At 31.2% G+C, this 10,967-nt stretch overlaps 1 protein-coding gene across 1 annotated transcript; it reads right to left on the minus strand.

The window, feature by feature from the left end:
* Positions 1-5,831: 5,831 nt before the first annotated feature.
* Positions 5,832-9,063, minus strand: MOT1 (molybdate transporter 1). Its single transcript, XM_039030432.2, has 3 exons — positions 8,372-9,063; positions 6,763-7,262; positions 5,832-6,313 (listed from the first exon to the last, which is right to left on the minus strand). Exons 1-3 carry the CDS (start codon positions 9,027-9,029, stop codon positions 6,086-6,088), a joined length of 1,386 nt encoding a protein of 461 aa, XP_038886360.1. The 5' UTR covers positions 9,030-9,063; the 3' UTR covers positions 5,832-6,085.
* Between the last annotated feature and the right edge of the window lie 1,904 nt (positions 9,064-10,967).

The following is a 10,967-nucleotide window of genomic DNA, read 5'->3' on the forward strand; positions in this document are numbered from 1 at the left end:
GAATTGGTGGACAAACCACTTAAGCAAAAGATGCTTGGATGTAAGTGGATATACAAGCTCAAACATGACATTCAAAATAAAGATTCACCAAGGTATAAAGCAAGGCTTGTTGCTAAAGGATTCAATAAAAAAGAAGGGGTAGACAACAACAAAATATTTTCACCTGTAGTGAGACACACCTCCATCAGAATGCTATTATCATTGGTTATTGAGTATAAAACGGAGTTGAATCAGCTGGATGTCATAACAACATTCTTACATGGAGACTTATCTGAAACTATCTATATGCATCAACCATCTGGATTTATAAAAGCAGGAACTGAAAATAAGATATACCTTCTTAAGAAATCCTTGTATGGTCTAGCAAGCACCTAGACAATGATATCTTAAGTTTGATTCATTTATGTTGTCATGTGGTTTTAAAAGAAGTATACTGGTTCATTGTGTGTACTTTAGACATGAAGTAGGAAGACATTCTATTTTCTTATTTTTATATGTTGATGATATGCTAGTAGCAAGCATAGATAGACAAGAGGTGAATAAGCTAAAAATGACTTAAAAGATGTCTTTGACATGAAAGATGTTGGACTTGTAAAGAAAATACTAGGGATAACAATTGATAGAAATAGAGATGTTGGTACTATGAAACTTTCTCAAGAAGCATACTGCCATAAGATGCTTACAAGATTTAGAATGAATGAATCTAAATCAATTACAACACCTCTTACATCTCATTTTAAGTTATCGCTTGAGCATGCCCCCAAATCTGAGGATGAAAGAGATTAAATGCAAGCTGTACCATATGCTAATGCTGTAGGAAGTCTTATGTACCTTATGATATGTACTAGACCAGATCTAGCTCATTGTTTAAGTGTTGTTAGTAGATATATGGCTAATTCAGGGAGTATCACTGACAAGCAGCCAAGTGGATCCTAAGATATGTTAAAGGAACCGTATCATATGGGCTGTTATATACTAAACACTTAAGTAATCAAGATGTCCTCACAGGCTTTGTGGATGCAGATTATGCAATTGATAAAGACAAGAAAAGATCTTTGTTCAATTTAGTTTTCAAGTTCTTTTGGAAACACAGTGAGCTGGAAATCATCCTTACAATCAATGGTTGCTTTATCAACCACAAAAGATGAATACATGGCTCTAACTAAATCATTTAACGAAGCTATCTGGCTTAATGAGTTAGCAGAAGAATTTCAGATTTGCTTAAGGATGATTTGGTGATTTTTTTATGATAGCCAAAGTGCAGTTTTCTTTTTTTTTTTTTCTGGTCAAAGAATCAGACTTACCATGAAAGAACCAAACATATAGATGTTCGGTTCCATTTCATAAGAGATGTAATTGCAGAAGGAAGAGTAAGGATTGAGAAAATTTCATCCTCTTAAAATGCAGCTGATGCCTTAACAAAGACTTTACCTGCACATAAACTTGAGAGCTGTTTGAAGGCTCTCAAGGTTGGTTCTTTGTGAACACTATTATTGGGAAATATCCTAAATTTTTCTTACTGATGTATTATGTAGCAAGGTGGATAATTGTTGTAGTTTTTTGCTAGCTTAATACATTTGGGCCCTTTATTATATTCAGTGGGCTTGTCTTCTTTTCAGCACATTAATTAAGCTTCTTATTGGGCTTGGTATACTTTTTATAGTCTGCAGGGAAAGAGTATTGTTATTGTTTCTTTTAGGCCCATCTTCAAGCTATTTGTGAATGAGTTAAATCAATAATATTCCTCCACAAATCCATTACAGAAGGCTGCATGGGATTGATTGATTGTTTGAGGTATGTCACCTGAATTCGTTTCTCCTTCCAGGGTTTTTTTCGTGCGTAAAGTGATCCTAGCTGAAGTGTTTCCCCTGATGTTATTAAATGGCCGATTGAACAAGCATTCAAGGGAGCATCGAGGAAGCGAGTAAGCGTGCATCAAGTAAGCGAGCAAGCTTTCAGGTGATCAGTGAGTTAGCGAGCGATCAAGCATCGAGTAAGGTGCTGACGAAGACCAAGTATGTGTATGCAACTTTGAAGCATTGCCTATTTAAGTATTTTCTTCTTGTTGCTGTGATGATGGACTTTGTATTTCCTCTTCTAAAAAGAATTTCTCTGTATTCCTGTTATAAATATTAGTAAAGAAGATTGAGAGACCTTTCATAGTGGATGTAAATCTCACCTTGAGATTGAACCACTATAATTTCTGTGTTGTTTGTTATTTCTCCTATTCTTCTTTTATTTTTAGTCGAGTACTTCTACTGTTACAACACTGAGCTGAAAAGTTAGTAAGTATAGCTCAGGTCAACAGATTGAATAAGGAAGACTCATGAGGGCTAAGGAAAACATGATCGGAAGGCCATCAATTCGGAAGGAAACAGTAAGTTACGCTAGTTCTCGCAAAAACAAAGCAATTGGAAAAACTATGGAAATTTGGGGCTATCCGAGGCAATTTATGGACTTTAAACCTATGGACAATTTAATTTAGAGAGTTAAAGAGTTTTATGGAAAAAATTTGGGTGGTTTTGGGGCTGGATTGAATGAAATCAAAGTTTAAAATCATGGAAGAAGCTGACCGAAAACATAGTAGTTATACAAAGGCCTTAAGCTGTCCCTATTGAAAAATTCTTTAATTTTGACTTTCTTAAGTTCTACTAACCCAAGATTGAGATCCAATTAGTATCTTAAAGTGGTTATGACACTAAAAGTGAATTAAGAGAGGCCTTAGGGTAAATTTGAATTACTCTAGGGGCTAAAGTGCAAAAACCTTAAAATGTAAAAGCATTAGGGTTTAAGGAAAAATTAAGTGGAATTAGTTATTCCTAAGGGATAATTAGCCATTATTTGAGTTTATGTTTGGTTTAGGAAATAAGAAAGAGCTCAACACAAGAACCCAAGATTGAGATCTAATTAGTACCTGATAGTGAGAATATTTTCTGAAGCATCATACAGGTTGGAGGGGATTGCCTGGGCCCAAAACGGAGCAACACAAGAATCCAATACCTTAATCGAGATTCAGATTGGCTGGGCCGAATAGGTCAACATAGGAATCCGAATCCTCGATTTGTAGTGTGGAAAGTACAAGTTATTGAAATGGTTAGTACCTCAAGCTAGCAGGGGATTTCTGGGGCTAAAATATGGTTGAACTCAGGAAGGAACCTGAGCTTGTGGTGTGAGCTCTGTGTACACATATGACCCTGGAATTGATGGAAACTTGGATTCAGGTTTGAAATGGGTTTTCAGTAACTCAATATGATTTTGTCTAAATATCTATTTTTGAATTATGATCATGGAAACTTCTGAACTTATGAGTTTGAAAAGTTATGTGGTTTATGATCACTCTTAAATGATTTAGATGATTGTGAATTATCTTGGTGTGATTTTCAAAAGTTCGTGTGATTTGAATACACCAAAGATTTCTTAAGCTTATAATGTTTTCCACAAATGATTTATAAAAAAACAAAACTTATGTTATTATAAATGTACCACTTATTGGGCTTCCACTCATTTTATCTTTATGTTTTTCTCCCTCCAGGTAGCAAAGGAGTTCTGGGTGCCATGAAAAGTCGAAGTCTGCCACTACATCGAGTCATTCATAAAGTTTAAGTTCTATAGCCTGTGTATGTATGTATGGTTGTACTGAGTCACAATTAGGATCATATAGATTGGGGAAAGCGTGTAATAAAAGTGTAATTATCAATGATATCTCGTTGTAAAGTAAGTTCATTTAATTTGTGCATTGTCTTAGAAATAGAAAAGCTACATGTCTTAAGAATGATGCTCATAACAAGTTGTTTGTGTTGGGCTGAAATCATTTGATTATGATTATGTTCGTAAGAGTTTTAAAATGAATTATCAGGTTTAACAAGACTAGTTGGATAGTAAACGTCACGAGAGTGTTGATGTTTACTGTCATCACATCTCTTTCCAAGTAAAGAGGGTTATCTGGATTGAGGTGTGACAGATTGGTATCAAAACAAGATTTTAATGAAAACCTGAGGGTTTGGGTCGGAGAGATAGCATTTTATTGGTGGAAGTTGGCACATGTTAGATTTGCACTGATAAAATAAATGTTGTATCACTGAATAAGCTTGTCATCATTTCATTATAGGAAAAATGCGTCGAATTGGCAGACGTAATAGACAGCTCGAGGTCGGAACTCACAACACTACTGGGAGATATAGTGAGGAAGGAGAGGGTGAATTGAGCCATCCTTAGGTAAGGATTGGTAAGGAAGGGTCGTTCTTTGAAAATCTTGCCCAACAGTTAGCTGTGGAAATTGGAGCAGCACAACTAGACCCTGAGAGGAGATATGACATAGAAAGGTTAAAAGCATTAGGTGCTACTACTTTCTAGGAGACCATAGATCTAACAGATGTTGAAGTTTGGATTAACTTGATAGAAAAGTGTTTCAGGATAATGAGGTGTCCTGAAGATCAGAAAGTAACACTCGTTGTCTTTTTGTTAAAAAAAGGAGTCGAAGATTGGTGGCGAGTAGTTGAGAATAGATGGAAAGAGATGGAGGAACTCACTTGGAGTGAATTTAAGAAATCCTTCTTTGAGAAATACTACCCTTGACTATTCCATGATACAAAATGGAATGAGTTCCTGAAGCTCGTACAAGGTCTTGTAACGGTGGCTAAGTATGGGAAGAAATACACCGAACTTTCAAAGTATGCCATCAACATAATTGAGGATGAAGTTGAAAGATGTGAATGATTCGAGGAAGGATTGAGAGAAGATATTCAAATCCCTGTCGTAGCTAGTGTTGAGTGGGTCAAGTTTTCTAAACTAGTAGAAGCTGCAATGAGAGTGGAAAAGAGTGTAACTGAGAGAGGAAAGAGAAATTGTTAAAGATGTCAGTAGTTAAGAGAATTGGAACTTAAAATAGGGATGTCATGGTGATATGAAGCAATGTGACGGTGTTGAGATATGAATTTTATTTTGGGTCATTGTCACACCGTTAAAGGTCTCAACCTTTTTGCATAAATATTTTAACAGATTTCTATTTTGAAAGTGGTTTTGAAATGATTATAAAAGATGAAGAATAATATTAGTTTTCAAAAGAATATGAAACTTTTTAAAATAATTGGTAAAGTTATTTATTTATTTATTTATTATAGTGGTGGTGGTTATGAAACATTGTTCTGTTTTTTAGGAATATATTTTCAATTAAGAGGTCAAACATTTAAACATTTAAACATTTAAACTTCTCACCTTATATAACTTAAAAAAAATAAAAATGTAAAACGATTAACAGACTAACATTCATCAAGTAACAAAAACTATAAATTTCGTAATATCTTTCAACTTAGAGTTTTTTTCTGTTGATGCTTTTATATATACTACACCATAAGTTTATAATTTTTTCAAGTGACATCATTAAATTCATGAATGACATGAAATTGTATACAGTTTCTTTAATTAATATTAGATTAATTATTTTAAATGATAAAACTATTCAAAATTTTTAAGTAAAACAAAATGTTAAATGATGGACCGCGATAATATCTATAAGATATTGATAGATGTCTATTATAATCTACCACGAATAGATAGAGATATTTTGTTATATTATAAATAAATTGGTTAATTTTTCTTTATTTGAAAACATCTCATTAAATTACTTATATACGATTTAAATGTTAAAACAAAAATCAATCATACATCATTGAAAAATAATTCAAACAAATTAATAAACAAAATCATAATCCCAAATCTAATCCAAATAAAATGTAAAATGTAAGCCCTTTATTTAAATAATTCCAACATTTATACAATCAACCCAAAACATAAACTTCCTATAAAAAAAAAAAAAAAAAAAGAAAAAGAAATCACAATAATCATATAGATTCTTCAAGCACCATACTTACAAAAGCAAAATATATACTCTTCCCCTCAACCAAATCCAAGGGACAAATTTCAAAATATAATCCAAACACAAAATTCAATGGTCTTACATATCGTTTCAACAATTATTTCATAGCTCGGGATCTCAAACCGTTACCCCAATTTTTTCCTTTTTAAGCTAAGACATCTAAAACACAATATATCGACAAATTATATATTAATTATGAAGAGCAAAGGGCTAATGGTTATCTTCTTTACCCCATTTTCTAAGCCAGAGCAGGATGTGCACCACCATGGCACACAAGAACCCTAGGGCAGCGCTGGAGCCAACCAACGAAACTCCGGTGCATATCACCATCACAAATGCCTCCTCTTTACTGTTCATGTCTCTCGCTGCAATCGCTAGCTCCACTCCGGCAAACAGCAGTAGAACTCCCAAAATCCCTACCGGAAATTGGTTCAAAACCTAAATGTGCCATTATATATAACCTTATTTATCAGCTTAAGCTTTTCTGTTTTAGTAACATTAGGTTAGATTACAAATTTAGTCTCATATAATTTGAACTTACTATTTATTATGAATTTTCAATTTATTATATCTTTATCAATTTAATAAATTAGTTCTCATAGGTATGATTTGAGATTAGTTTCAATTTAGTTCATATTATTGAAGAGGCTAATTAAGAATGTGTTCACTAATAATTTTAATAGAGTTTTTAAAAGGATGATTTATGAAATTTTGTTGTGAAATTTAAGTAATAGACATATCGATGGATGTGTGTTTAGTTTTTATGTTACTCAATGTCGTCAATTTTTGTTATTCATTTTAACTAGGAATTACAAACTGATAGTATTCAACCTTAAATGTATATCTTAACTTATCAGCTAAATCTTTTGAGTTAGAGTGAACCGAACCTTTGCAAGAGAGCTTCCAAGAATCAAGCCAAGAATCAATTTGGCGGAACCGAGTAATACAACACAGCCGCCACTCCTGCCACCGAACTTGTACTGACCGGCAAGGCCGCCAGCACCATGACAAGTTGGAATGGCGCCGAACCAGCAGCCAACGATGTTCATAAGCCCTACGGTGACGGACAGCGATGTGACGGTGATAATCTTGCCCGGAAAAAGGTCCAGGGAGAGCTTGCAAACGGCGATAACTGAGTTTAGAATGGAGAGAGGAAGCTGAGGAATTGTTCCCTTTATGAACCCTTTTTTCCATTGGCTTTTTGTGATCTTCACAATGCTTATAGATGACGGTCCGAATGTAATTTCTTTAACAACTTTTGGACTACGGATGAAGAGAAAAACAACGCCTAATAAGAAAATTATGAAAGCTGACGGAAGGGAAGTTATGATCTTCCTAAGCTTCTCTTTCCTTCGTTTTGATTCTCCTTGGGCTTCAATTTCAACTCCTTGTAAGTTTAGGAATAAAAATTATATATTAAATTTAAAACAATTAATTAATTGATAATTGTTTTAATTGGCAAAACAATTGAAATTATTTTCAAATATAGCAAAATGTCACTACCGATTACATTTAGTGTCTATCCTTAATAGATAATAACATATGTTACATTTATACTCATTTCTCTATATTTAAAAACAATCCTATATTAAAATGGTTTAAGATAACTCATTTTTTTTTTCAAAGATTAAAATAACATTTTAGACCATATTAGTATTTTGAGTTTACTATTTTTAGCTGTCTAATTTTGGTAATTACAATAATCTTAATTTATATTTTTATTAAATCTTAAATTTAGTCTATATACCATCAATTAATCTTAAATTTAGTCTTTTAGAGTTAATTTCTTTTATCGAAATTGGTTCAATAATAATAATTTAACAATATGTGATAAACTAAAGACAAATAAATTGTCAAAAATAATTAACAATAAATTAATTATAGGGATTTGACTAAAATGAGACAATTGAAATTTTCAATGTTTTTAAAATTATTCTTTTAATTTTCAAATTTTAGATTTATTTTTAAATTTTTTGGTAAGAAGTAGATAACAAATAGGTGGGAGGAATATTTATAGACTTAATTATAAAAACGATAAACAAAAAACGGTTTTTTATTTTTGAAAATTAAGTCTATAGACATTATTTTTACTTCTAAATTTTTTTCTTTTGTTATCTATTTTACTAATGGTTTAAAAAATCAAATCAAATTTTGAAAATTAAAAAATAGTTTTAAAAACTTGTTTTTTTTTTTTTTTTTTTTGAAATTTGGTTAAGAATTAACTATTGTAATTGATAAAGAAATCATGGTAAGAAATGATAAGGAAATAAGTTTAATTTTTAAAAATCAAAAATAAAAAACGAAATCATTACTAAACCAACTTTAATATAATTATCAAATAGATATTAAATACTAAAAAAAAATTTAGAAACCAAAATAAAATAAAATTAAAAGTGGAATAAAATTACTGAAAATTTATTGATTTGAAAAAAATGAAGATGTAGGGATTTAAACTAAAATTTTGACTTCATGAAAAAGAGTGTAGGAATACCCTACTTGCATCCGCCGTTGTTTCTTCTTCTCCGGCGCCGTTAACGATGATCACAAAACAAGCACAAACAATGGCCAAAACCAACCCATCTAATCCAAACCATTCTCGACCGTCACCGGATTTCGATTTCGCCATATTTTGATCATAACGAACATATTTAACGGCCGTCAGAGCAAACGACAATCCTTGCGCCAATTGAATCCCTCTCACCACCGCCAACGGCATCAATTTGTAAACCAAATGCATCAGCCCCGTCGCACCCAGAACAAACAGAATCCCACCGGTCAAGATTCCGGCCGCCATGATTTCCGCCACGCCGAACTCTGCATCAGCCAGAGCCGCCGCGGCGATCGACTTCATTGGCTGAACCGGCATCGGAACGCCGTAGATCAAGCCGGTAACGATGTTGTAAATTCCGGTGAAAATCAGAGTGGTGCCTAAATTGATGTTTTTGGATAATGTCAGAGCTAAAACTATGGGAATATATGTCCCTAAATCGCCCATTGCGCCGTTTAATTCAGCCCATTTTGACTTGAATACCAGATTGGTTTTAAGCTTTTCCATTACTGTTCCCGGTAAACTGCTTATTGACGTCCGTTTACGGGTTTCCGCCTGGTTTTCGATGGTTTCGAGGGCTGGGGAACGGCGGTTTTGCGAGGCCATTGAGAAGCGTCAACTGGGTTTTTCAATTAATTTTGTCAAGTGGAAAGGGTATAAATGCAAATGCAAAATCGATATGAATGTATACTTTACAGAGGTGAAGTAAAACGATCCCAATTTTTATTTTAAATTTCAGAATTAATTGTTATTTTGGTCTCTTGACCTTTTTAATTTTAGTTTATTATCATCCTTATTATTTTAAAATATTCATTTCACCTCTAAATTCTCAATTTTGATTTATTTTGACAATTATATTTTCAAAATATTTCTTTTAGTCTTATACTTTTAAAAAGTGATTATTTTGAAAGTAACAAAAATAAATCAAAATTAAAAATATAAACCGCTAATCATTTTATTTTTTTATTTTTGATTTTTAAAAATTAAGTTCATTTTCTATTAATTTCTTATCATGTTTTGTATCTAAGTACCATGGATGAATTCTTAACCAAATTTCAAAAACAAAAATAAGTTTTTAAAAGTTACTTTTTTCTTTAGTTTTCAAAATTTGGCTTGATTTTTTAAATCATTGGTAAAAAAATAAATAACAAATAAAAAAATTTGAAGGTGGACGTATCTATAACCTTAATTTTAAAAAAAAAAAATTTAAAAACCAAATTATTACCAAACTATTTTGAAAATACATGAATCAAAGTGAATCAAATTGAAAATATAGTAATCAAAAGGAACATTTTAAAGATGCGAAAGCCTCACAATATGATATGATATTTAGTAGAAAATTTTAAATAAAGAAGATAAAAATAAATAGATTTAAATTTCGCCATCAAAATAATTTATTAATTCTTTGAATTTATTAACCATTTTTTGAAACAGAAATTTCGTACAATCTGGGCAGGTGTGTTTCCGTGTTTTAGTCAGGGATATGATACATATGAAATCTCTCTTTTGACTTTATGAGAATAATTAATTTTTTAATTAAAACAATAATAATTATTAACTACAAGTCTCTAAGCTATAAACGAATGTACCATATTCCTAGCTCATTCTCTATGATTGATTGCCAGGTTGACTATTTTTCTTAGTCTTTTTTTTTTCTAATTTAAATTAAATATGGGAATTATTTATAATTATATATAATTTTCAAAACGTATTTTAAAAAATAGTTTAGGTTCAAAAAATTTTGTAAGTTGAATAAAACAACTTCCAAATTTATTTTTCAAGATCAAGTTCATCTCTTCAAAAGATAAAATTTTGGATAGAAGAAATAGAATTCTCTGTTTTTTTCCCCCTTTTTCTTATAGGAAAAAAAGTCAAATTAATAGCTATTAAGAATAGAAAAGTGTCTATAATACTCGATGATTATTATAATTTATATGGTTATAGTAGTTTATGTTTGGATGTAGACTATTTTAGTCTTGATTCAAAAAATTTGTATTCGGGTCACTTTATGGAATTCTTTGTAAGTTTGTTTGTTTGTTTGTTTGTTTTTTTTTTTTTTTTTTTTTTTTTTTAAATTGTATTGTATTATACAAAGACTAGTATCTTAAATATCATATTTTGTAAATAGAAATAAACAATATTTATTCTATCCAAATTTTAAAATGGGTTAGATGTTAAGTTATTTTACTTTTACGTTTATTGGGCCATTTTAAAATGTACAAATACGATTGGATATGCATAAAATACGTGAAATTAGCCGAAAAATTCACATTAACTCATCATTTTAGAAGTGTACAAAAGCAATCAAAACCTCTATTTTATAATATTGCACAATAATATATATTAAATAGGAGTTACAAAAGCAACCTTTAGAAGCTGTAAGATATTCTATTTTATTTAAAAGTTTAAAATCTAAAATTGACTTTTAAAAGTACTAACATGAGATTTAAATTAATAATTAAGTATGTCTTCTAGTTTTCAAATTATAATTTATAAATTATAATCCAGATTCTTCAATGGAAATCAAATATCACCTGCTGTTGA

This window comes from Benincasa hispida, chromosome 4, assembly GCF_027475165.1.
Source record: "Benincasa hispida cultivar pf3 chromosome 4, pf3_genome.v1.1, whole genome shotgun sequence".
Taxonomy (NCBI): Eukaryota; Viridiplantae; Streptophyta; class Magnoliopsida; order Cucurbitales; family Cucurbitaceae; genus Benincasa; species Benincasa hispida.

Coding starts and splice junctions, on each gene's coding strand:
- MOT1 (XM_039030432.2), bottom strand. CDS start 9,029: ATGGCCTCGCAAAACCGCCGTTCCCCAGCCCTCGAAACCATCGAAAAC. Junction 7,263..8,371: donor AGAAACAACGGCGGATGCAA/GTAGGGTATTCC, acceptor TAAACTTACAAG/GAGTTGAAATTGAAGCCCAA. Junction 6,314..6,762: donor TTGGAAGCTCTCTTGCAAAG/GTTCGGTTCACT, acceptor TGGCACATTTAG/GTTTTGAACCAATTTCCGGT.